The sequence below is a fragment of the Haliaeetus leucocephalus genome, unplaced genomic scaffold (assembly GCF_000737465.1).
Source record: "Haliaeetus leucocephalus isolate CR32 unplaced genomic scaffold, Haliaeetus_leucocephalus-4.0 Scaffold1, whole genome shotgun sequence".
Lineage (NCBI taxonomy): Eukaryota > Metazoa > Chordata > Aves > Accipitriformes > Accipitridae > Haliaeetus > Haliaeetus leucocephalus.
In genome coordinates, this window is record NW_010972437.1 from 7,487,773 (window position 1) to 7,515,534 (window position 27,762).

The 27,762-nt window shown below is 34.7% G+C and overlaps 2 protein-coding genes across 13 annotated transcripts in view; one reads left to right on the forward strand and one right to left on the reverse strand.

Annotated features, from left to right (window-relative positions):
• The window catches only part of PIKFYVE (phosphoinositide kinase, FYVE finger containing), an 82,877-nt gene extending 76,310 nt beyond the window's left edge, over positions 1 to 6,567 (forward strand). For 11 of the 12 annotated variants that reach the window (XM_010565592.1, XM_010565541.1, XM_010565531.1 and 8 more), the window contains one exon: positions 6,557 to 6,567. The gene's annotated coding sequence lies outside the window, so the exon portion shown is untranslated. Of the gene's footprint in view, positions 1 to 5,210; positions 5,237 to 6,556 lie in introns of those variants that run through there. The other variant, XM_010565557.1, reaches the window with a different exon arrangement.
• On the reverse strand, positions 3,926 to 27,328 carry DNAJC10 (DnaJ (Hsp40) homolog, subfamily C, member 10). The gene is made up of 22 exons (XM_010565518.1): positions 26,983 to 27,328; positions 25,137 to 25,302; positions 23,301 to 23,351; positions 21,823 to 21,905; positions 21,485 to 21,616; positions 20,545 to 20,638; positions 20,252 to 20,329; positions 18,956 to 18,999; positions 18,447 to 18,587; positions 17,000 to 17,089; positions 16,121 to 16,234; positions 15,221 to 15,335; positions 13,303 to 13,430; positions 12,912 to 13,028; positions 11,559 to 11,660; positions 10,363 to 10,518; positions 8,866 to 8,999; positions 7,299 to 7,352; positions 6,759 to 6,906; positions 6,192 to 6,311; positions 5,016 to 5,132; positions 3,926 to 4,442 (listed from the first exon to the last, which is right to left on the reverse strand). Exons 1-22 carry the CDS (start codon positions 27,181 to 27,183, stop codon positions 4,431 to 4,433), a joined length of 2,397 nt encoding a protein of 798 aa, XP_010563820.1. The 5' UTR covers positions 27,184 to 27,328; the 3' UTR covers positions 3,926 to 4,430.
• Positions 27,329 to 27,762: the final 434 nt, after the last annotated feature.

Below are 27,762 nucleotides of genomic sequence, written 5' to 3' on the forward strand. Positions count from 1 at the left end.
TAAAGTGTGTTCTTGTTAACATGTCTGGTACTTGACAAGGGTGGAAAAGAAAAGAATAAGGTCATTCTTTATGTGGCTCCATGGTAGCATATAATATGCAGAAATTATATCTACTTCTTCATGTAAGTTTGAGCTGCCTTATAGAAAAACAATATTCTGCTTGCTGTCCCTTAAGCCCTAGAAAGCAGAGAATCTCTTCAAGGCAGTATTTCTCATTCCAGCTCAGTTGTATAGTAAGAATTCACCAGAACTAACTTGTTTTTACTGTGTATCATATTCTAAAAAACCCCAACCCCTACTTATTTCAGCTCTTGAGTGTTTTTTGAAACATTGACATTTAAATAAGGTAGACATTTTCTTACAAGATATGTTGGCTTGTGATGAATACATGCTAAATGTTAACAGACATGACTCTTGTAGCCTTAGTCAAGAAATAGTCTGTGGAATACACTGATCATATACATTCATTTAGGAAACATTCTTCTTTATGTCCAACTAACTGTAATTTCTGTTGGCAGCTAGTAACATACAGTCTATTAGGGCTTAGAAAACTAGCAGTACAAGGATGATTCTGTTCAATGTTGGGGCTAAGTACATAATATCATGTTGATGATTTACCTTTAGCTGTTTATTATTCAAAGTGTGGTGGCTTACATATAGATGGAAGAAAAAATTAGTAATGAATTCTAGCATAGAGAGAAGACCAAGGCTGAAAGTATTTGGACTTGGAATGTCACTGTTTTCAGATGCAAAGTCTCAGTAAATGAAATAAGTTCTTTTTGTACATTGCTGTTGAAAACTTTTAATATTAAAACATTTTAAGTCTTTTTATAAACTGATAAAAATGTATGGAATTTCCACAACTAATTAAACCTTAAGCATGCCCATGAATGGAAAAAATCAAACTTGCCAAGTTTAATCAAAACAATCTTTCCAACTGCAGACCATATAAAATCAATGTGTTGCTTGAAACTTTTGCTATATTTTCTCTATTCTATTTTTATGCTTTTTAGCAGCAGTAGAAGCTAAAGGAGCCAAATGTGTCTTGGGAACTTTTTGTTGTTTTAGTATAAGGCATGATATCTAATCAGCTCAGTGATACTAAACAGCCATAGAAGTCCTTCTTTTAATTTAAGCAAAATGGGATGCAAAAGATAAATTTAAAAGCTATTGGGCCTCTGTATGTACTATGCCACCTATTGTACAGCATACATGTATTTTGCATTTTATTGTGTGTTGCTCTTTCTTTGTGCATGTGTAGTTATACCAGAAAGAAAAGGTACAAGGCCGGCCTCATGGTCTGCTGATTGTAATTTGAGAAATGTGGCAAGGCTGCCAAAGTTTACTTAATACCCTGGAAAGTTCTAAGCAACAGAGGCTCTAGAGAGTTCTTGTGCCCTGCTTTGACTTGATGAGAGGTTTTGTGGCATTCAGTCAAAACCCACAGGTCATCACACTTGTCCACCCAGTTGAACAGTCACACTAGAGAGTGGTGCTAGGAAAGGAGTGAAGAATAAGGGTTAATAAACACTATCTACAGGTAGATACAGGGAGAAGTGGAACAGTCTTGGTCATATGATGACAGTAAAATTGAAATTTACTCTCAGGAGGAGAGAGGGGGACTAAGGAATGATAGAACATTATTTACAATCAGAGCATTCATTTGTGTACTGTTTTGGATTCATCTTCCACTTGGTTTATTGCTTGAATATGTGAATTTGAAGTTTTTTATTTTAAATTATGAAATGAACTTTAAGTATCAAAACAGTTAGTTAAATATGACTATAACTTGTTTTGAACTGTTTGGCATTGGGGTTGGGGGAGTATATTCCAAAATATTTGTTGACCAGCACAATTCTTCATTGCATTTAGAGAAGATTTTTGATTATTCTGGGTGGTCTTTGTGGTTTGGTGGTGGGGTTCATTTGTTATATAATTTGATTTCTGAAGAATGAGGCAATGCTGACATCTCCATGATTCTACAAGGGAAAATTTAGGGAGCTGGTTACTTCAGGGTGTTCTTACTTAAAAAAATAGTGCTGCTCCAGAAGTGTCTTGAATAACCAGTTTAAACCTTTGATTAGTAAAAGTTGGATTATGTAATTATGTGAATTTGTCCTTAGAGAATGTTGGAGATATAACTATGTATAAAAGGTTTTATTTATTTATTTATATGGCTAGCAATAAAGGCAAGACTTTATTACTTGCTGCGTTTCCCTTAAGCTGCTTATTGAGAACTGTCAGAAAGGGCAGCTGGCAAAAAAACCCCCATGGAAACTTGGAAAAACTTTAGAAACCTGTATCATCTACAGCACACTCTCTTTCTGTTCTACATCTCATTTTTTATCCATACACATCCATTTAGTTTTTAGCTTAGAAATTTAAAAAAATTGGATGCAAAGAGAATATAATGATAAAGAATTAAATCTTAAAAATGAACTTTATTGATACTTAAACTAAATCATGTTTGCCACAGCCTAAATGAGTTTCAAATCCAGTAGCCCTGACAGAAGTCAGTGTACAGGATACTTTGATGAGGATAGTAGTGTTGTCTTTTCATAGTAGTTATCTATATGCTTCAAGTGACTAAACCAGAAGGAAGTGACAAAGTAACTTTACAAAAAGCTGAAGTACGAACAGAGCCATAGTAAAGCCAGAAAGTTCTTCTGTTACCATCATCTTAGGGAGGACACTACTGTGAAGCACTTTTTTTTTTTTGTCCTACTAGTCTGTTCCTGTTAACAGAAATAAGAGAGAAACTGTACATTAACAGGAATAAAGAATAAACTGTACAAATACCTATGGTTGGTTATTTTGGATTAGATTTTTAACAGTAGGACCCTTGAGCATGTAACCATGACCTCATTCTCCAGGAAGAAGGTAGGAGGTGGGAACTGAAGTTAGTTAAACATACATGCAAAAACTGACCAAAACAGAGTTTGTATTAAAAAGTCACAAAATACCAAAATTTTGACTTTTTTTTTTTTACTGTGATTGAGTTTGAAGTTTGCTTTGGGAAGGTCTATTTTATTAAAAAATAGATGCAATACATTCTCTTCTTTCTCAGATTAATACACCGCAAAACCACAAAGCAATAGAGGAAACCCTGAACATAGGGGAAGAAGCATTTTAATACCTCAAAGTTACTAGAATCTCTTCCTTTTATTTCTTTCAGCCTTCTTTATAAAATAAATTACCTGTAGCTTAGAACCTATTTACAAATTTATAATACTATGCTACAGTGACTAGTCATGCCAAATCTAAATATATGGAGAGCAGGGAAAAAAGTCGATCTGACAAGTTGTCAGCAGCATTTTATTGAAAACATGAAACATTTCAATGAACTCCTAAATGCAGCAGACATTTTGTTGTCTTCTGTAATTTTTTTTGTCTAGTTGAGAAGCTATGAAAAATATTACCATTAAGAGTGGAAATTCTATTAAGTTGTATGAGGAGACATTGCAATGTACAGTGTTCATTATTAAATTAAAAAAGGCACTTGCTATCCTGCTTGCCTAAAGATTATATAAAAAAACCAAACAAAACACCCAAAATGTCTGCAGAGAAAGGAAGAGTGGTAATACCAAAAGAGGTTAAGTATGTCCACAGAATACATTCATACTTAAAGAGACAATAATAAAGTTATGACCAAATAACTTAAGCAGATGCTTCTATAGTGTAACTTAAATTTTGAAAGTCAATGAAACACTGAGTTTGAAGTCCTTGATTTATTTTTTTTTCTTATTTAAAAAAGAAAAAAAAAAAAAGACAAAACCCAGACAAAACAACTAAAGCAGCTCTTCAAAGTTCTCTTCGTCTGGGCACCACCACCAGTGCCACAATATAGTAATCCATACGAGGGCAGGAGCAATGTAATTCAAGAAACCTATCCTGCCACCAGTTCTTGATTTTTTTTCTTAACAGTTGACTAGACAATAATGCAACCCCAAAGCAAAATGAATAATCATCAGGTAAAACTGTTTGTCTTTCAAATAGACAATGCCTCATTGTGTTTCTGCATTGCAGAGTGGTTTGAGTGCATATTCAGCCATAGGCTGAGTGCCACATTCAAAAAGTGTTTGAAAAGAGATGGAAAAATATAAGGAACCAGTAAACGGGTAGGCAAAAGTGATAGAAGTCCACATTTCTGGTCAACTCCAATGTTTGACTAGGAAGAAGGTAGTTGGTATATCAGAAAAGGGACATGCAGAATTCATTTGCAGAAACATTGAATGCTTCCACCAAAGCCAAAATGCTTTCATCTCCCCACAGTTTAACAGAATTCATACAGTCGCATATGCCCATGAACTCAAACTAGTTTTCATCTCTTTTGTCCTGTCATGAATGTAATCAGCCTTATATTTTCCTCATGGTGTCTTCTATATTCACAGCTTCAGAATATTTTTAATTGTGTTTACCTCCAGTACCACTTAGAGTTCATCCTGGTGACAAGAAAATAAACAATTAAGTTATTCTGAAAGTACAGCTAAAAATCAAGATTATTGGGGTTTTTTTTCTGTGATTTTAAATTTCAACTGGACAAATGTTTGTTTAAATAGAATTCAGGGTACTTCTTAACAGGTGTATATTAATATCTTCTTTCTAAATTAAAATGTCAGTCCCAGTCTTGCACTAATCAGCCTCTGTAATTTGGTGCCAGCTTGCTAAATCTAGTCTAAGGATTATACTTAAGGATACGGTGAATCTCAACCATTTAACACAGCTGTCCCATGGACATGGGCGTGTCCCATCGATATCTATGAATTCTGCTAAGTCTTGCCATAACTGACATTGCAACTGCAGTATTCTCTGCTACATCTGTAGACATGGAGAACTGAGTTTGAATAAATAATAGTAACCAAAACAAGACTGGGAGTAAAATGTATCTTCAAATAGTACCAGGTACAAGACTTAATACTTCATGGACAAAGAGCAAATACTAACATCATTTTAAACAGCTATTCTTTCTAACAATATAACTCTTCTGCAGAAGGCCCCACAGTAAGTATTCTTACCTTATTTCTAGATTTTTTTCTTTTTCCTTTATTTTGAATTGCTTCTAATTTTTCATTCAAAAGGTCAGCAATACCTTTTGCGTCTCTGCTGTCTATGTATTCCCCAAGAACATTTTTCTTAAAAAAAAAAAAAAAAAATATTGTGTAACATGTTACTCATGCTCTACTCTGAATAGAAAATCTGCTTACTTTCAGATAAAATTCAAAGGAAATGCAGGGAGAAAGACAATGGCTCTGGTAGGTTGATTTATGATTCATAAATATATTTTTGTCTCTGTTTAAACAATGCTAATTGTCTTTACAGTAAGAACCACTCTTAGCTGCTAGTTTTCAAAACTACACGTTTTAAACTACACAAATCTTATCCTGATCCTTAAAGAAACCTGAAATAGTTATCTTCTCACATTTATTCCGCTAAGTATTTAATGTAGAACTTCCCATAAGAGATTCAGTTAAAAGAAAAGTATAATTAAAAGAATTGGCTTAACTATCAGAATGCATTGAGTACTTTCTCTTCAACATTAATACATTTAAAAAGATGACTGTAATATTCTTGAAATTTAATAGTTTTACAAGAATAAAGGCAATTTCCTAGAAGTATGTGGATACTTTCAATTTATTACTACTAATCTGTTAGTAGGAAGTATTGATCTCAGAGTCACACTGATAATTAATATGGTTTGATAAGGGTTGTTTTTGAGACAGAACACAACTAAATATTTTTTATCAATTTTATATCTTAAAATACACTGTCAAAATTATAATGAAATGCTATGATTACATTAAAAGAATATTTCTCCTTAGCCAAAATGAAGTTGTCCACATTCATTTAGAGAGACTTTGCCTGCTTTTGGTAGCTGGTGGTAGAATTGGTAAAAGTTGAAAAACACTTTGTCACATGAGACCCCTGCAAAATTAAACCCTGGCTCTGGTTAAGCCCACATTTTAGTTACTGTTCTACTAATCTACAATTCATTATTTTTCAATAACACATTATTACTGTATCATTGTCCTACTATTTTAAGTATTACTGAAATTGTTTATTACTGTATCTCCAGAATATCTAAATAATGCACTTTAATACATTATAGAAGTAGTCTCTTAAGTCTTAATGTGAAATAAAATACATCTACTAACAGTACCCACTCACCAGTGTACATAAAGGAGACACTTTACCTTTGTTCCTTGGTAGGGGTAAAACTTAACAGTAGGGTAGGCTCTGATATCAGCAGTTTGACAGGTCTGAGCATACGCCTGACAGTCTACTTTTCCAGCTTTTACTTTTCCTTTAACAGTCTAAAAAGAAATGTTTATTAGAAACAAACTTCAAGTTCCCATGGGTGACTGTAAGCAAATAACTTGAATAAGCCAGCAGTGCAGCTAAAAGTAAATGAAAAATGTGGCTCAAATCTTTTAAATATCTCAGAGTAGTTGCTTGCTTCTGTTAACCTTGTATCAGAAGTCACAACATGTTCAGCAGAGCACTTCTACTTGAATTCAGGGCAAGCACATCACAGTTCCAAAGGTCACCCCATCATAAGCTGAAATCTGCCTCAGAAGAGGGTCTGTGTGTGTGTCTGTGCAAGAGACAATACCCAGTGGCAAGTGGGACCTAAAACTGTGGACTTTCACTGAGGAGGCTCATTGAGGGTATGCGATTTTTGGATGATTGCTAAGAAATAAAGTGCTGATTAATTATATTTTAACTATTACAACAATCTGATAATACAGTTAAAAACCTACCCTTGCAAGGATCTCAAATTCAGGAGCAAAATTTTGGCAAGGTCCACACCAAGGAGCATAAAAATCAATGACCCAGTGATCTTTTCCATTCAGAACTTTTTCTGTGAAACTCTGAGGAGTCAGGTCTACAGACAGTTGTGGTAAATATCTGTGGAAAGGAAGAATAACAGTCATAATTCATTCAAAACTTTAAACATATCCAAATTCCATTTAAGCATAAGAAAAATTTCTGGAATTAAGAATATTAGTAGTCTGGAAATCTCTACTTTACACTTTGTACTATAAGAGAATCCCTTTTTAAGGTGGTAGACAAAATAATAATATGGTCTTCAGAAAATGGGTTGACAGCAAGGAGTATGCTATTTCTCCATATTTTAAAAGCTGAAGTTAAAAGATGTGGAAACTTTAGCATCTTAAATTAAGCAACACATATATCTGAGTGTTTCTAATTCTTGATTTACATAGCATTTAAATATTAATTTCTCCTAGCAAGCAAACCATGCTAGCAGCTTGTGAACCAAGTTTAATGCAGTAACTTACCCCAGTGCCCAGCCTCTCAGTGAATATGAATCTCTGTGCCATCCATTGTAGCTACTATAAAAAGAAAACAAAAATTCAGTTGCACAGTAGTTTGAATTACGTTTGAAAAAAACACTCTGTAGAATGGAGATGATGAAATAATGAACTTAAATGCATATGTTTTAGGATATATTTCTACCCTAGTTTCAAATCTGTCTCGTTAATACAATTCAAAGATACGGAATTAAGGACTAGAAGATGAAGAGAAGAAAATTCTATGTCAAGAGAGTAAGAAACTTGGTTTGGAGCACATAAGCTTTGATAGCTAGAACTATTTTGAACGAAGGATCTTTGGTAATAACTCCAGATAAAAATGCAGCCTCTAAGAAACCTGAGAATTACATTGAAATACCTTAATATATTTTCTAATTGATGTTCATTCATTACACTAAAACAGCTATTAGTTATATACATTTCCCTCAATTTGACAGTAGAAAAGCCAGGCAAACTGGTTACTTGGACAAGGATTTATTATTTGGACTTCCAGGGCATTGCTTAATTTTGAAATTCTAGTGACAGGTTAGAGAAAAGATTAATTCAGGATTCATATCCACTAACTTACAACTTTATAACAAAGTATTTTTCAACAGTTACCTGGTCAAAATCTGCCTTGTTAGTTTTTGGTGATCTTTATTTTAAAAGACAAATTTCCATATTTTTGCAGGAAATAGCTGACTCATGATTAGGAATTTGGCGCTTAACAGTCATATTCACCAACTTAGTTGTTTTCAACAAGAAAAAAAAAATCCTGATTTTAAGAGAAACTTTTATCTAGAAGAACTGAATAAAGGCAAGCAATCCAATGATGAAAGCTACTGAAGTCTGCTATTATGCCCTATGATGAAGAGGCATTACAATTTATTATCTGCCAGTATTTCATAGAACTTTCCAATTTGTAAAATAATGAAGAAACATATTTGCTATTTCAGATGGTTATCTATCTTTAAATATGCATGTGCTTCCTGAAATGTCTGGATCTTCAAACAGTACTGTGAAATGGAGGGGACAGGCTGTTTGGTTTTGGTCAGATTTTATTTCCCCATAGAATTTTTGTTGTTGTTGTTAATGATTAACGTTTCCACACTAATGATACAATGAATGGGATTAGATACATGATGGACAATTTTTGTAATGGTGCTAACAAGCTGTTGGCAGGGAGGAGGATGATCAGATGGCTATATCACTTTGTTCTCTAAAGGTAGAGCTGCAATCAATTAGGCCTAGTAGTATTTTTATATTGCATAATTTAAATAATCTACTTTAACAGGCAATTAAAGTCAGAAAACTGGCAATCAAGAACAAGAAATAAAAATTAAGATTTCTGAGGCTGGCTAAATTCAAATTACTGAGATGAAATGGGAAAATAAAATGACACTTGTTTGAAGTAACAAAGTCAATAACATCTAAACAGTAATATTGTAATGGCCTATTTTAAGAGCTGTGATGAACCTTTTCTACAGAACAGAAGATGTATATTCATCTTGTTCCACATCATCTAACATCTCCCTAAATGAAGTAAACTACTTACTAATAATGATGAGCTGTGTTTGATTTTTGAGGGAAGAGTCTTATTTCAGGATATCCCCGAACACTTTCTTGGTGACAGAAAGAATAATATTTTTGACAATCCACACTGCCTACACTGATTAATCCATTTAGCATCTGAAAAAAGAAGAAAACCTACAATCAAATATGCTAATCAACACTACTACACTCTCAGTAATACTTCAGAGTTTAAGTCTTAATCACTTAGTTGGGGAAAAAAGTCCAACAAAACAAACCAAGATTATCACAAGGCTTTCTTCTTTCCTGTAAATGGGTCACTGGTATCTAATGGGAGCCAGCCACCCAGGTGCATTCCAATCATGCACATATATTTTAGTATAAGCTGCATGCACATGGCTCATGAGGCGCCTACCTTGCCTCAAAGGTACATACGAGTGTGATTATTTACTATAAGGATTATCATATTACCATGTTTCATACCATAGGTTCAGTAATTATGACAGATCCTGGTGCAGTGCAGATGTGCTATCAGTTGCACAGTTGGCCTGTGTCTTGAACACGCTGTATTTGTTGGAAAGGCCCAAACCACCTGGCATGGGCAAGGGAAGCTGATGATTACTGAACTTGTACTATAAAGCTACTAATACTTTGCAGACATTTGACCAGAATATAGAACTCCTAGTCTAGGTGAGTTCTAAATGTCTGAAAGTCAGTCATGGACTTGTTTCCAAAGCCGTATTTTTTTTTTGCCCAAAGTTTCTAGTTCAAATTCCTGGAAATGTGTCCAGGAAAACCCAGATGGTTGTCTGTAAAGTAATATTACTTTTGCAAATGAGAGAACGCTGTAATGACCTTGCAAAACAAAAACACCCTCCCCAATCCCAGCAATTCCATATTGAAGTATGTGTAATTCAGCTAACTGACAATCAGCCTTAAAATGTATAGTATTTAACATTTATTTACTTTCAGTGAAGAAAACAAGATCTCAGAAAAATTCTTCCTAATATAGGAAATAATTAAGATGGATAAGACTGAATTCCTTTAATCTGAAATTCAAGTCAGAGGTTTCACCAAGGTCTAAGTGCTATCTTAAAGATGACTAATGATCATAAAGAATACTGAGAATAAAGTTCAAATTATTTCAACCAATTCTTATCCAATTTATGGATAAATTTTTTTTTCATATTTTGTTTTAAACAAATGCAGAGCTGTTTTCTATATAAAGCACTAAGCATCAAGGAAAGTTAGTTACTCTAAAGTTTCTTAGATCTTAGAAAACACACTTGTATGAACAGGAAAAACTGGATTACAGTATCAATGTACTGAATCTTTTAAAAAAACAGAGAAAAACTTTGCATTTGAAACAGTATAAAACTGTCAGGTAGGAATTCCCTGTTTTATCTCCAGTATTAATCACTAGACTTTCTAAGTTGACAAATCTCTAAGATAGCAGTTGTACCATCTCAATAATTCCACAGAAGAGGACACAAAAGCAGAAAAATGTTTAAGTGTCATTTACCCTGGCCATTTTTTTCCATTCTGGCATTAAAGCCTGACAAGGTCCACACCATGGAGCATAGAAGTCAACCATCCAGATTTCCTCTCGTTTTCTTTTCTGAACGAATTCAACAAATGTCTCTGGTGTTAGGGAGAGCACCGATGGATTCCTAAGATCCTAAAATAAAGACAGTTTATAGACACATACTCTGCAACAGTAAGTTATCCATATCTAGCGCCACCACATACAAACAGAGTGTACCAAATTCTGCGAATGTCCCTCTTTTAGTGAAATTTGCTTGCTGCTGTGGCAGGGAAGACTCCACACCACTGAAAGGCATGGAAGCATTAAAAGTCATCCTTTCAACCAAACAATCATATGCCTGATTTGCTGAGAAAAACTATCAAAAAATACAGCTAGGCTGCAAAAAGGAGGTTTTCTGCCTCTTCTCCATAAAGGGAGGCAAAAGGCAAGAAATTCAGCTTACCTGGCAGGAACAGGCATTATGACACTCAGCCATGCTATTTAGGCTGGGATGCAGAAGAATACATATGGTATATTAGGGGCCTCTGAATATCAACTGAAAAAGACTGATCTCCACCTGTTCCTGCCTGTGTGCTCTTACACTTGCTTTTTCTGGGCTACCTAGTGAGAATGAACAGTCTGTACAGCCTGCAAATCTAGCAGTGAGAACCTGAATGCTGGAGGAAAGACGGGTGCCAGAACTCTGGCAGCAACAATGATGAGTACCAATGATTTGCAGTTCTGTGAGTTAAGAAAGTTCAAGAAACAGCTGAGAAGTGTGGAGGGCAGCAAGCTAACCGACAAAAATGTGAACCTCCTCCTATGTCAAGGTGTGTTAGTGAGGCATTTTCACCTTAATATTACATCACTTCATACTTGTAATTCCTTTATCCTCTGTCTGAGATAGATAGAAATCATTACTATTACTTTGCAGATTAGAAGGTATCTTAAGTTATTTGCTAGTGATCTCAAAGAAATTACTTGACAGAGTAGGGAAATTAATCCATTAGGTGTCAAGTCCCAGACTTAGAGTTGCTGGATCACTTTTCTTGCTCAAGGTTTTTTCACTCTTTATCTTACTAGTCTAATTAATAAAATAAAAAATAAAAATCTTAGAATCTTCCAAGTAAAGACATGTTTGTGGATGAGCTGCCTACAGAGCATGACTGCAACAAGGATTATGATTTACATACCTCTATAAACTCCAAGATCTGCTCAGCGGAGTGATGTCCTTCATATTCATGAACATCAGACTGATTGAACACAACTGTTGTTGGATAAGCTCGAATGTTATGCTAACAAAACAGACAATAAGAAATTGCAAGGAATTATTACGTTTCTTGTACTTTCCTTCAACTTCTGTTGGTATTGGTGGCTCACAACTGCTAGTCTATCCAGTTTGTACAGTACAACTGCTCAGACTTACATGCAGATGGGAGTTTGAAACCATTACAAATCAGTACAGAAAAGATGCCAATTGTATTCAGAGATGGCATAGTTTGCTCTGAATTTAAAAACCAGCCAGTAGTTCTTTTACAATGCTCCACAAACACAGGAATTAATCCACGGGCCTTCTAAGCCTTAACTTTAAAGCTATTCCCAGTCTCCAGGTGGAAATGCTTGTACTGTATGACTAACTGTATTGTTTACTATTGAACACAGATGCTTCCGTGACTTGAATTCTTCAGTGTGTAAACACATCTAAATAAAACTTTAAAAATATTATCCTTTTTTGCTCATTTTTCATGTGTTTTAAGACATTCACATTTTAAAGATAACTACATTCTAACATAAAAAGCTCTTGTGAACAATAAAATGTGCAGGTGCAGGAAAGCTGTCAAAATGTAGTATTTTCTGGGATTCAGGAAAAGTAATGTCAATAATTTCTACCATGATAAATTCATTGAAGCAAAAGTTAAAGCAAATTTAAACATTGAAAATTGGTCAAAATTAAAAAAAAAAAATTCATGCCATTACTGTATCTTTAAATAAGTGTAAACTGGTAAGTAATAAACTTTCTTTTAATTTGAAAGTGATCCTGCACTTCTTAAGTGCTACAAAACAAAAAGCACAGTCAGTTAGGGTGAATTGAATTAGAAGTGGTTTTGCAGACATCTCGAAAAGGTGTTATATCAATGTAAAACTTAATGTTTTACTGTTTTTTATCCTCCTAGGTGAAGGACAAAAAGAATGTATGTATGTATTTACATACACATTAGAAAAAAATTTCTGGCTCTGCTTTAATTCTTTTTTTCTCTTAAAACCCCCAGGGATTATTAAATTCTGATACTTCCAGAGTCTTCCACTAACACTATGAAATCAGAGAAAAATGTGACCTGTATTTTGCATTAATATATTATCTGTAGCGGTTACATAGCTTGCTCCTTTGAAAAAAATTGATATATGTGTCATTTTCGGTTTACTACCCTTTAAGCAAGTAATATTAAAGAACAAGCATTGTCTGCAGCCCTCCCTAGAAGAAAATAATATTCTTTGAAAGGATTGGTTTGGGTTTTTTTATTTTATTTTTAGTTCCTGCAGCTTACCATGTTGCAAAGCCCTTCATGGACAGTACAGTCTAGCGTTCCAAATTTAAGCTGACCATAAAGATGTTTTGATGCTTTTCTCAGCTCTGGTAACAAAGCTCGACAAGGAGGACACCACTAGAAAAAAAAAATGCAAGTAAGTGCAATTGCTTTCCCACCAGTTGGCTCTCAGAAGAATGTAAGCTGTTTGAGATTAATGATACACTGCTTTGACAACAGACTCCACTCAATACGAAACCCACACAGTCTAGGAACTAGTGCTGCCAAAGAATGGGAACTTACAATACCATCTCATGATGCTGAAGGACACTTTCAAGATACTGCTAGTATTCTGCTACATAGTTACATAACAAATTTTAGAAGAAAGGAAATGTAGATATTAAATATTTACCGGTGCAAAGAAATCCACAAGCCATGGTTCCTTCTCTTTGTCAGGAAAATTCTGAGGTCCCAGTGTGATAACATGAGAGTTGACACTTTCTTTGGCAAATGCAACAATGTCATATAAGATCTTCTTTCCTTCAAAGAACAATGTAGAAAGGAAACTATTTTTCCCTATGAGAGATCTCATTAAAAAACTCAGTGACAGCAACAGGAGTCCTTCAGTTCCCTTGACTCATCTTTAAACACGGCCTGATTAAATAAATTAAACAGGTACCGGCTTGCTTTTTCTCAGGAAGACCATGTTAAACTGTCCAGACCTACATAGGTAAGACATGCTCTAGGTGACAGTTGATATTTGGCTAAATATTAAACTGGATATTTACCCAATATTAGCCAAATAAATGTTTTATGCAAGACAAAACATGTTTTTGTCAAACAAAATTACTGTTTTTTTGTGACTGGACTGTTGGCTGTTTTACCATCTTACTAGTGTTTGCTGGAATTAAAAAGTTACTATTCTAGATACACTTGCCTTGGCAAAGGTATTGACACAGTAAAGACTTCAAGCAAAAGAAATTATATCAATAAATCACAGCCTTTTAGGTGTAACTGAAGTTCCTGCTGACACAGCTCTAAGTGGGCAAAGATCAAGTCTCTTCATACCCTTCATGTACATATTTGTTAGCAGAAATGAGAGTTTATGTCTTGAACTGAGACTAAGAACTTCAGGGTAATTAAATCTGAAGTCACTGCACAATTACTTACTAAGATTTATTACTGTTCTTAGATTTTAAACTCTTGAAGCCCTTTGACATAGCATACAAAAAAGCCTGATTCTTTCAAGTATTACATTGTTATAAACATATAAAAATATAATAAATATAATGGAGATGACTGTTCTCAAACGTTCCAGATGTCATCTATTTTGTAAATAGTAAACCAAACCATTCAGAAAAGAATGTACGTAATGTAGTCCAACGTATTTCTCTTACACTATTTGTAATCTATGCCATTAGAAAAAGATCTAAGAATGTTGTATGTATATGACCCTTTCCTAGCTTCTCTGCAGGAGTGGAAATTGCAAGGAGTATATAAGGCTTTTCCCAGCAGCAATCATTAGATGTATGGGATCATCTTTCCCCCTTAGATACAACTAATCTTTTCTAAGTGGTCAAAAACTTTTCTCCTTGCTTCTTTATTACAGTACTGCGGTTCTGACTTAATTCTAGCAAGCTGTTTCTAATACTTCAGAAGCTGAAAAATGAGAACTTCATCTTGCATAATTGCCTTGTGCTGCATTCTGGATAAAGCTGCACCTATTGCTGGAAGCTACAGTCTTGCTTCAGGCTCCATTCTTCAATTTTGAATCCTTTCAGTGGCACACAGCAACATAGTTCTAGCCTTTCCTGGAAGGAAACTGCTACTTCGGAAATGAAAGTAAGTGGTAAAAGTCTCAATATAGATTTTCTTGGATGGAAGTCAACAAAACATGGAATTAGTTTTAGTGCAGTGACATATAAAATCAAATCCAAGTTTCTCAAGTTGGCAGCACTGTGTAAGTAGCATGTTAAGCCTCTATGAAGGGCGTGCCTTACAGCATTCTTTGGTTTTCCTACCCAAAGCAGAAGCTGTCCTGATCAGCTTCAGAGATTTCATTTGAATGTAATTATGTAAATGACATTGAAATAGACAGGATAGTAAAGACAAAATACATCTCTTGGCATCTGTTGACTGCTTACCCAGGAAAAAAAGAAAAAAAACAGAGGAAATTATAAGTTTGTGCAAGGCTACAGTAAGGCCAGAGGAAAAAAAGCAAATATTACAACTATGAAACTCTTCTTTGGGAAAACAAATGCAATTTGCCAAAGATAGTGTCATATCAAAGTGATTATGTAATGATTTAAACTTGCCAAAGTTTCCCTTACCATGATGAATTTCATAATCTCCAGTTCCTTTTCCTTTGAAGACTGCTAAACAAGGCTGATAGACATATAGTTTGTTGCAGATGCTTGGTGAGGAAAGACAGTCAAACTTGCCAACCTATTTAACAGACAGTGGCATTTTAATATAAGGCATCCTAATTTATATAGATTAACATATTTTGAAAGGCAGTAAGAGTTAGGAAAAGAAGGTAAAAATACAGAAAAGTAGTAAGCTTTTTATAAACAACAGAGGTCTTAAGACAAACTATGATGTTCGAGTGAACATCAGGAGGAAAACTAATAGCACAGCTATATTAGGTTGCTTGTTAATTTTTAATTTAAAGGCCAAAATGGGGAATAAAACCTTAAAGTATCCTCTTCTTTTTTTCCCTCCAAATAAAATAGCAGGGAAGAAAAAAGACACCTAAAATAAACATGACATTCAAATTCTTCTAGTCAATGCAACAGTTTTTTTTAACATACCGTGTAGAATAACACAATCCATATGTCTTCAGTACAAAGTTTGAATTTGGTTTCTTTTTATTAAGAAAATTTTTGAGACAATTATAGGATTTTCTGAATAATTAAAATACAGCTTCACATACATCAATCTGATGTTGAAGTGTTAACTTTTAATTGTTAACTGAATGGGATCTGCATTTCCCATGACAAAGCAGATTTAAAAGATAATCTTTCCTCACTACTTTTAAATTATTCAAACTGTATGGGAAACTTCATTGCTTGCTTTAAATTAAAAAAATTACTATAGATCTACCATATGATAGTATGTCTCTTTCAGTACCAGAGGTGGCAGGTTGGTAGTAACAGCTAATAATGAAAAACATACTGACTTGTTCTCTGAATGTAAACAGTATTTAACACTAGGTGAGTGAGCAGTCTTACCTGAATATGTTCATCTTTAAGTAAAAATTTAAGTTTCTTAAATTCCTGTACATTTGATTTACCACTCTCCCCAAACTGGAAGAAAAGCAGCCATCGGTGATGAGCCAGACGGTCCTTTAAACAAAGGAAAAAAACCCCAAAACCACAACAAAAACACAGAAAAAAAAAATTATTCCAAACTTCTACCAATTTGTAAATTCCTTTTATGCTTTATAAAAGCAAATGCCCAATTATTCATCTGATCTCTGAGTGACCTCCTCCACTCAAGAAATTCTTTCATGTAGTCCTTCCACTAAACTTCCTTTTACTGCAGCGGAAGTGGGAAAGAGGAAAAAATCTGAAAACAAGCTGGCTACATGCTACCCTCTATACTTTTTGTTTCCATGTTTTCTTGTAGATCAAGCTTCTAAGTGCTACAAGCGTGAAAAGAGGTTTCCTCCTTTTTTTTCTTCTAAGACACAAGTAACTTTTATGACTTCTAATTTCAGTTCATACATAACTTATCATGGATTAGAGAGTATTATTTTCTTTCTTACATCACTGACAAAATATATTTAAAACAAAATTCTCTACAAAGAAATTGATTTAAAAAATAACTAGAAAGTTACAGTTGCAGAGTGAGGTGCAATGGCAATTTCTGTGGTTTTCTATCTTCCTATTAAATACATCCCCCTCCCCCTTACTTTTTTTGTTTTGCTGAACAACAAAAGTAAACGTAGACAAACAATGTTAAAATGTTAAATAATTTTGGCTACAGAGAAAAAAAAGGTCATTTTCAGCTAAGTACTAGGTTGTTGTATCAATAGGATTTGAAAAATCCTAAAAGTAACAATAAAAATATATTACTTAAAGAAATATTAACACATTTTTTAAATTTACCTCTAATGATGCTGCAGAGATAATTTCAAAGTCTGGCAGATGCTGCATTACTTCCTGATATATTTCTCTGGCATCCAAGGAGTTAAGAAACTAGGAAGGAAAGTTAACAGTGTTTATTATAAGGAATTACAAACATCAACCTGATTGTTGATGATTAGTACTCAAAGCAACAGGGAAATTATTCTGATTTGTTCCTTTCCATCAACTGAAGAGTACAGTTAATATGTTATTTGATTGACTTCATATATATAATTTCACAAACATCACTCTCTGAATACTGCTTTTTAAGTTGTTTTCCTACAATATTAAACTCAAGATACAGTATTTTGTCAAAATGGAGGCTGAAAGTCTCAAATTCAAATTTCATGCCGAATTTTACAATCAAGTTCACAAGATTTCCAATCTAGTCTTACAGCCTTCCTTAACTGCACCATACAGATATTTAAGTTTCAGTAGTTTTTAATATTTATGAAGTAATATGCATCAGTAACTCAGAGTTGGTAAGTTACAAGGTTGAAAGTAGGTAGGTTACAAATTTAATTTCCTCCTTTTAAAGATACAGATACAGTAGCGACGATAAAGGAACAAGCCCTGCTTCAAGCTATGAATGTCTCCCATCAATTAAGGAAGTTAAAACTATCATACAAATGTAGGAGGAGGTTGCAATATTACAATAAAGCTGAACAACATAATCCGTACCAACAGACATCATAGGAGTACTTCTATCACACATGTCAGCACTCCATTCAGAGTAGCATTTCTCAAACTTGATACCTATGGCATATTCTTTCTGGAATGAAAAATTGGGGGGAATTTAGGTTGGAAAAGACCTTTAAGGTCATTGAGTCCAACCGTAAACCTAGCATTGCCAAGTCTACCACTAAACCATGTCCCTAAGGACCCCTAAGTCACCTGCAGGGATGGTGACTCAACCACTTCCCTGGGCAGCCTGTTCAGTGCTTAAAAACCCTTTCGGTGAAGAAATCTTTCCTAATATCTAATCTACACCTCCCCTGGCGCAACTTGAGGCTATTTTGTCTTGTCCTATCGCTTGTTACTTGGGAGAAGGGACTCCCAAGTTTCCCCAGGATAGCTGGGTGGCAGGTCTTGGGCCCGTCACGGAGCACATCCTACCCCTGGATTCCCACAGCTGCTCAGGAAGGCTCCTGAGGAGGTGGCTAGGCAGTGCCACAGGCTGCTGCTATTGCAGCATGCTCCTGTCCACTCTCCCAGCATACCAGCAAACCGGGGACCACCTCCAGGGATCATTGCCTTAGAAGCCAAGAGGGATATAAACTCATATCAGGGCATACAAACTTAGAAGAAAGAAGAAAAAAAGCATCTTTTCAGTTGGATATAATCAATTGGAAAATTATTTATACATTCCTTTGTCATTGTCATCACCTTATTTTCTCTGAATACAAAACGGTTGAGAAACAACTCATACCAAAACGCCTCCTTTCTCTTTGTTATTGATGATGGTGGCTCCAGGTGGAAAGTATGCTGTAGTACTAGATGAGATATCTAAATTATCACAAAGCTCACCCTGGGTGCCACAGTCCATCCAGCCTACATTAACAAGACCTTCCTGTAATAAAAAAACCAACACAAAAATCAAAACCAAACACAAAACCAAAGAGTATTTTTTAATTTCAGGTTCAGAAATGCTTTTGAAAATCCCAACACAAGCAATTATATACAACATTTAGAAAATGGAAGGAAACCATACTGGAATTCATTAGGTAATATTAATTAATATTTTATAAAATTCTTTAAGACTTTAATGTTATTCCAATAGCTACTAAGTTAAAAATATTTCAGTCTTCTGAAAGTTAACGGGTGAAATCTTGGTTCCACTAAACACAGTGAGAGTTTTAGCCACATGTTGATGCTTTCACTTCTGTTATTTTATTTTAACTATAACAGGTAATGCTTTCAAAGTGAAGCGCTGCTTACCAACATGCCAGCTAGCTTAAGGCGTGTTTGGTAACTCAGGCAATCTGCAAAATAAAAATTATTTATTTACAAACATAAAATTTCAAATTATTAATGCACTAAGCCTACTCTTGTTTAGAATTACCCGTTTCCTCCCCACAAAGGTGACCATTTCAAAAGGCATGCTTCCTGGCTATTCATTCAGTATTTCAGTGACTTTAAGTTGTAACATCTAGTAATCAGCACTTGATGGTTGTCTACTCTAAGTTAAAAATAACATGAATAACACTCTCTTCCTTCATCAACACAGAATTCTCATTTAAAAAAATTTAATATTTTATTTGCTATACTAAGACTGACCTCTAAAATTTCTCCTTAATCAATGTTTAAAAAACACCCAAGAGGTATCTACATACTGTCTTGGAATGAAATTTCAATGGAAATATCAATTTTCTGTGATTCAAACAATAACTCACTATAATAAATACATCATATGCTCTAATTACTCATCCAGACTTTGAATAGTTACCTTCTGATGCAGATTTTTTTCTGAAATAAGAAGATGCATCGACCTCACTTCAATTGGACCAAAATTGAAAACTTAATAAGGACTGCAACTTGAAACCAAGTTATTTGCAAATGTAAATCCAAGACTGCAGCTCTGGTTATTCAGTTTACAGAACAAAGGTCTCTTCATAAGACCAAGAAAACTTTATTTGTCAAAGGTGTAGCGCATTCACTTAGTTCTACCAGCTAAACAAGGCAACTTTCTCATATACCATATCCAACACTGATCCCAAGAAAGTCAGTGACAAGCAGCTACAAAAAAATAATGCAAATCTAAACTCTGTCATGACATCAGTGCTAAGAGCCAATTACTATGTCCAAACCTAACTTAAGAGCAAATATTCAGCTAATTTTTGAGTGTTGGTGGTTTAAAGGGAAGATACATCCTTTATTCTACTCTGTTATCATGACAAGCTGGCATGCACCTATGCAATATCTGTCATTTGAGCTTGAGCTGGAAACTGAAGTTAGAGGCCTCTTCTATCAGTTCCCTTCCCTGAGGGCTTACACTTGAGTGCCTTTTTAATGGCTTACATGACATTACAGAAGCACAAGAGCATAATTTTTCTATTAATGTCCCTTTTGTTAAACTGCCTCTAAAATAGAGCTTACGTGACCCACAGTCCAAATACTGTTGTGATCCAAGATGTTTTAAAACCTTTTATTAGAAGCAAAAGGGATTATGCCACCGTCAACAGAAATACTTCTTTTTCCTGTTTGCCTTATTTGAACAGTACTTAATACACCTACCCCCACGTTCAGCACAGAAGGTGATCAGCCAACCAACACCAGAAGCAAATGAAGTTTCAATGGCATTAACAAAGTTTCCTAAGAGTGAAACAATTTGCATCAGTTTGTGACTAAATGTGACTATGAAACAAGGTTTTCTATTTATAGTAACAAATTACAGTAAACTACTTTTAATCTCAAAAAAGCCCCTTAGCAACAGTTGACAGATTCAGTTGTATACATTATTTCTGCCATATTTGTACTGTAAAAGCAATTGCAAGAACAACACCCCAAGCAAAATACGTGAACATTACCTGCCCATAACTCGGTGACTGTGCTTGTAACATATTGCATGGCAAAGTTCTTTAAGCTCTCTTTTGACCTGTCTCCATAATATTTCACTGGTTGCTATAGAAAACAAAGAATAAAAGTTTCTACAATTAAAAAAAAAAAAAGAAAAGAAAAAAAAAAGAAAAAACCACCCCCAAACCCACTGTTTTTTTAATAACAGTATGTATGCAACTGCAGGACACCACTCTCTCCCCCTCGCCCCTCCCACCCTTAGCTCTAATTGTTCTCTCCCTCCCATATTGGAATATTTGGAATTTAACTTCTATTTAAATTTTATAAAATGATTTCTTTCCAAGTCCAGCAACACAAGGATAATGTAGTCTTAGAAACACCAATTCCCAATGATTGTATTTCTACTTAAATAAAAATTGCTTGCATCAATCCATTTAGTGTATTCACAATCTCTGTGTTCAACCTCTCAAATCTTATCATTGTCAAAACGTACCCAACCATTCAAGTGCAATTTGTACACCACCCCTGGCACCACTACTTGTGTGGAAGGAATTTCCAAGTTGCTTTAGGTACATGGTCATATCCTTTAGACTCAAAACCACAGACTATTCTTTGTATTTGAAAAGTTCATTGCAATACCATAAGAGAAACTGTTCAAGTAGACTTGTTGCTTTGCTACAGCACCACTGCCGACAGTATCTTCCCAAACCAGAAGTGATACGTTGCATGGTAAAATGATTTAAAAAACTCACTGTATAAACCAGATATCTATTTTCAAAGTTAACATTCTAAATTAATTTAACCAATGTGAAAGATGAGAAAAAGTAATTTATTAAAAGGAAGTTATATATTAAAAGCAAGACCTTCATATAAACACCTGTGATTCAACAAGTATTAAATACTTTTCCAGATTTCAGTCTTTCTAAAAACACTTGAAGTTTTATCACTCACCATTCCAGTTTTGAAAACATACAGACTGGGATAGCTGTTAATCCCTTTAATTCGACAAAGCATTCTATTATCTCCACAGTTGACAGCTCCAATGCGTATTACTCCATCCATCTCTTTGGCAAACTCCCTCCACTAGAAAAAAGGCAAAAAAAGAAAAAAAAAAAAGAAAAAAAGAAGTATTTTTCTATAAAGATATAATGAAAAATCAGCACATGTTTTATTCCTGGCAACTTGAATTGTAGTCTCTGGCTTCAGCTTCAGTGTAAAAATCCACTTCATTAAGTTTTATGCTGTTAAAAACAATGAACTTTCAGAGTTAATTTGCTTGTTATACATACCGTAGGTGCTAACTCGTGGCAGTGGGAGCATCGAGGAGAATAAAAATTCACAAACCACAGTTCTCCTGAGTTAACAGCAGCATCTAGATGGACAGAAGAAAATTCTAAGTAGTGCACATCTACAATGTAGTTATATCTAGAATGTACCTTTTTACTATATTGTTTTCCCCAAAAGCTGAATTAAGTATTTTTATGTCAGACACAGTAACAGTAACTCAGACGGGATAAAGATTGCACCTAACTTGCACATACCTGCTGTTGTAGGCAAGTGCACAAAAATAATATTTCAGAGAATATCAGCACCCTGACTTTCAACATCTGTTCTATTAATTAAGAATAAAATATACTCTCTACTTTCTACCTAGCTGAAATGCGTGACAGTATAAGTCTGGTTACCTTAAAAACAAAATATAAGTGCTAAAAGATTTTTACCCACTAGAACTTTCCATTTCCTTATATCATTTTATGTGTATTTTCTGGGTTCCACCAGGCAATCTTTTTATGTAGAATCCCTGTCTAATAGGTGAAAATGCAATGTAAAAAATCTAAGTTAATATAATTACTAGAAAAGTCAAGGGAAACATAATTAAATACTCTTGCTTATAAAAGAAAACAACAGCAACAAAGTATACACACACAGAGGTTATCAGCTTGAATTACATGGCTTTCAGTCTCTCCATTTTTGGACATAATTTTTATAGTGAATTTTCTAAATTATATTCACCTATATTAAAATATTCTCACAACCAGACAACTAAGGGATGTGTAGATTCTGCTAATCAATTAACCAAAGCAAGGCCAGGTTCTTATGGAGAGCATCATGAGGTTCTGCTATTAGAACAGTTTACAAAACTGGTTCAGCGTGTAGATCCAGTATGTACAAAGGAAACTGTACTCAAAATGCAGATGAAAAGTCACACAAAATCCAATAGTTTTTCTCTCTAGTCTCTTTTAAACATCTTAGCTATAATTTTAAAAGAAAAAAACCTGGATTATATCCTCACTGAGTGTTATCTTTCCAGACCTTGTTTTACTTAGCTGAGTTTTTAGTATCTGGTATCACCTTCTGATCTTGAACCTCTTGTGCAAGGCACAATTGACTGGATTTCACAGAAAACAATTAATAGAAGTAAAATAGAAAAGTTCTATCAAGTGCATTTTTAGAAAAGAGACCAAAAAATAGTAATGATAAATTAGGAGATACAAAATTTTAATTCAATAATTTCCTCTTAGAGATCTCACAAAGTATCTTTCAAACTTAATCTAAACTGTTTATTGATACTGATCTATTTGCTAACTAGCATTTACCAGGAAGTGTTAAAAGGCCTTTTTGTTTGTTTTCTCATCTGAAGATGATTTTCTGACAGTTTTTGGTATAGATATGTAACAGAAGTCTATAGAAACACAGCTCAGAACATAAAAATTGTTACTTTCGGTTGCGATGTTGTCAAACGGATAGCTATTTATTTAAAACTTACCAAATTCTCCTCTATCCAATGTTATAATTTCAGGATCGTCATCATAAATACCTATTTAAAAAAACAACAATTGCTTTTTATTTTTGCCATCTTTAAAAGGAAGAAACAAACTATCATCTTATTCACAAGACAGAAAACAGAAGACAGTACACCTAAGTTGAAATAGTAAGCTGGCAAAGATAGTTTTTACAACAAAGCTATATTTGTTTAGTAATATGTAACCTTAGTTTAATTTCTTGCTAACTCCCGCACCCTCATGCTACAAAAGCCACCAACAGAACAGAACAGTTCTTTCGGTGTTTTAGTAGACCAGCCACCGAGTGAGCAGAGAACTTGAACTACCACTGCTACGGCAAGAGTATTAGAAATAACATCAACCAGTTGTCAGATTAAAATCCAGGAAGCTACAGCTCTCAGTGAGAGTGCTATATGTAATGTCTAGAAGCTTTCACTTCTTCTCTCAGCCTCTGGTTATCTAAACTATTTAGATCACAAAGGCGTTTCAGCCACAAGATTTTCCACTAACAGAATGTGTGAATGCTGTGGAATAATGTGGACAGAATACAGGTAAGTAAGACAGCTTTTCTAAAAAGCTAACCAGTCCTACCTAGAACATTACTACAAAACAGTCTACTACTTCAAGTACGCAAGAAAGGCAGTGCAGAGATACCAAAAATACTATTAGACAGCATTGTATTATGCTACTATGGCTACAGATCTTTTACAGTACCTAACATGGTGAGATGCCATTTCACCTGAGGTATACAAGGATTAAATGCAAATAAATAATAAGAGAAATTAATTTCTACAGGTGACAAGGTATTTTTTATATTACTGTCCATTTGTATATCATATATACATTATACATACACTTGTCCATAGGTATATATATCTATTTTTATATACACACACACACATATATAAAATGTAAAAATATTAAAATCTCCAAATGACTGGTTAATACATATGCAAGGATATTGTTTCTCAATCAAGCAGTGCAACTTCAGGCAGATAAAATTTCTTAAATCTGTTTATCTGAAGAAGTTTTAGGATAATTTCCATATTTTCCTGTGATAGTTGCACCTCTGGTTTATTCAATTTCAATTTGCACAGACATTACTTTTTAAAAGATTGGGATATATTAAATCAAACTACACCAGAAAAACTTTTTCTTTCGTATCAATCAAACCATGTTCTCAGGTCCCTATTTTAGCTTACTCCTGTTACAGCAGCTCTGAGAATGGTTTATTCCAGCCTTTCCGTACAACTACCTAAAATTGGTTGAGACAAACATTAAATAACTTGTCTCAAGATCATTTCAGGTATGATTCTGTTATTACTTTTTAAGTTTCTACTACATCTTTACTCATCTCTAATTGTGTAACTGCATATAAAATACGGTTGACGGTGCAAAAATCTCTCAAAATCCAATTGAGAATACTTTATCTAAACAAAAAAGGTCTTCCTGCATTAAAGAGTTAAAAAGCATACTGATGAAACATAAACAGTGGAATTTAAGTGGGGGAAAAAAAAAAAAAAAAAGCTTTGCACTTCAGAAAAAAACAAGAAGTTAGATGACCAATAAAAAGGAAAGCAGCAGGAACAAAAGGCTAGGTAAGCATATTACTACATTTTTGGTATTTTTGGGTAGCCATTAACACAGTAAATAAAAGACTGGGTCAACAGAGAGAAAATGACAGCTACAGGAAAAGAATAGAGCAGGCAGAAATCAGGAGAGGATGCATGAGAAATGCATAAAAAGATCTGATATACATCTGAATATTGCATTTACTTGTGACTGTTTTAAGCAAATCGCAAATATACATCATAACTTACCAAAATCATAGCGATAATAGTGCCAGCTTTCATAACGACCTCCTTGCTGCTGATCTTCAAGACCTTTCTCTCCGTACTTATCATACTTCTTCCGTAGATCTTCATCTTTAAGTACTTCATATGCTCTATTTATTTTCAAAAAATTTTCATGTGCATTTGGGTCATTCTATGTAAGGGAAACTATAATTAGTAAGTGATTAATAAACCATATTGTACATATAATGCTGAGAAAATAATCTTTGGAAATATTTTTAAATCCCTACTAAAGATGTCAGTTGTGATGGAAACAGACATTACACAGTGATCTCCAAACAAACTACAGTAAAGTTTTCCTTTCCTGAAGCCAGATGCGTCTTCTCATTTCTTCATCCTCACTGAAGTACCAACTGAAATCAAAGCAAACTGATAGGAGGCTGTAACATTCTCCAGTGATTTCTCTTCTTTCAACTCTTTTTCTCCAATGGAAGAAAAAAAAAAATACTTAAGAATGAAGACTTACCATTTCCTCTGCAATCTTTTCTACTCCCCTAGAATCCCCAGTTGTCCAGTTTGAAAATCTCTGCTATAAAGCCAGATTCATCCTTTCTGATCTTACGGTGTAGACAAAGGCCCCCTTTTTTATTTAAAAAGCATTCTGGTTCTAGGTAGCTTTGGAATTAGAACAGTGAAAAATCTCCAGACATATTTTGAACCCCAGTTTGGGTTCTGAGATGGTGCAGTATAAAGTTGTAGCAAAGTCTGCAGCACTCTCCCACCCTTTTAACTTCTGCTTACACGTTTCCTTCAAAAGACACTTCTTAAAGATTCTTGACTTATTTACCTAGATACACATGAAATGAATTACCATTACAGAATTTGTGTAATGGCTTCATCTTCTATCATCTTTAATGTTGAAAATAACTTGTTGAAAAATATTTAGTAGTATTTGCATACTTGGACACTACAGAATCTGACCCAAAATGTTATTATCTTGAAGGTATCAACACAGGCAAAACAAAACTTGCAGTTAATAGCTACAAGCTGGCATTTCTAACTTTGTTGAGATTTGGATTTCTCTTTGAGCTTTGTCATGTTCAAATCCATTGTAAAACATTAGTGCCTCAGAGGCTTCAATGTATTCTGTGCAGGAGGGCCCTGAGCTCATATGGAACATTACTGTCTTCTGGGGCTCTGTGCAGGGGCAGTTGCACATACAAAGATCCAAAACCTCCTATTTCCTGTGAATTTCTGATTATTTCAGGAAATCTTGAGGAAAAACTGATGATGTTTAAAGTTAAAAGTGATTTCTTTGTACTTTGAAAAATATGGTAGCACAGACTGAGCCATTCCCAGTCTTCTCTCTCTGGTTATTCTAGAGCTCCTTATTACCCTCCCTTGTTATGCCTCGGCAGTCCCAGAATTTCTGCTTTGTCCTATTCGATACTTGGAGATTGATGTCTCAGTACAGGCTGGTATTGTTTGCTGTTTAGATGAGACTTCATGTTAGGGTAACAGTAAGTTCCCCTAAGCTAAACAGAAAGAGACAAACTCATCAGTTTACCAACAAGGTACTACGTACAGACAAATTTTCTTCTATTTACAAAAATATAAAAGAGAATTAAATGATCTTGGCTCTTTTTTTCACCACAGCAACTTAATATGGCCCAAATTCAACACAGCAATGCATGACCAGTCTATCCCTTTTTGTAAATTTTCTCTGCAGAAAATCTGAGCGGAAGCATGTTACGAGGTGGTTATGTTACTTCACAAGAGCAGAGAAACATTTTAGATAAATTAAAACCACTTTTTATTTAAACATTAAGATCCACGAACTCAACAACTTTGACCTGTTAAAGATGTAACTTACCTGGTTTTTATCAGGGTGCAACTTTAATGCCAGTTTTTTGAATGCTTGTCGTATTTCTCTACTACTTGCTTCTTTGGATACTCCAAGTAAACTGTAGTAGTCCTGATCAGTGCACACAAGAACTATGACACATACTAAAACTAGCAATAAAGATCTTTTGAAATATCTAATATAATCTCCTTTGGATACTAAGAATTCCATTATGAAGCTTTTAGAAAGTTTATGGGTTCTGATTCGAGGAGGCTTTGGGAAGACTCTCCAGTAAATCCACCAACGTTCAGAGATACAGCCGTATTTATGACAGAACTCTTCAAAATGCTGGCTGTCCTACTTCATGTCACAAGTCTTGCAAAAGTTACAACCTGTAAGAGGAGGGAGGAAAAAGCAATTAAGTACATTTTCCTTCTTATTCAATAAATACGTGTTAGTACAGAACCCCAAGGCCGGCTCGTGCAGACTGCGTGTGACGATTACGTCTCCTGATGGCTAACTGCCTGCTGTCTGAAGACCACGCGAGTGAGAGACCATCTCTACTATGGACATCGTGAATGAGGTAATCACGCAAAGCTCTACTGAGCGACACTGAATACCAGCCGCTTAGATGGCATCAAAAAAGCCCGTTTAGTAGGGCACACTTTTCCTTCAAACTTACTTTTAGTCTCGCAGGGGGACATGTCTTCCGAAAGGACCCGGTAGCTCTGAGCCAGCCGCCGCTCCGGGGCGGAGGGCTGCCCGCCAAGGAGGCGGCGGACGCCCCTCGCAGATAAAGCCGGGCAGAGC

What these genes read in the sequence shown, in the direction of transcription:
- DNAJC10 (XM_010565518.1), bottom strand. Translation starts at nt 27,183, where the DNA reads ATGGAATTCTTAGTATCCAAAGGAGATTATATTAGATATTTCAAAAGA. An exon ending in AAGAGAAAGGAGGCGTTTTG is followed by an intron (nt 17,090 to 18,446) that starts GTATGAGTTGTT and finishes TTTCCTTCCTAG; the next exon opens with TTTCTTAACTCCTTGGATGC. An exon ending in AGATCTTGGAGTTTATAGAG is followed by an intron (nt 10,519 to 11,558) that starts GTATGTAAATCA and finishes TCTTTATTTTAG; the next exon opens with GATCTTAGGAATCCATCGGT.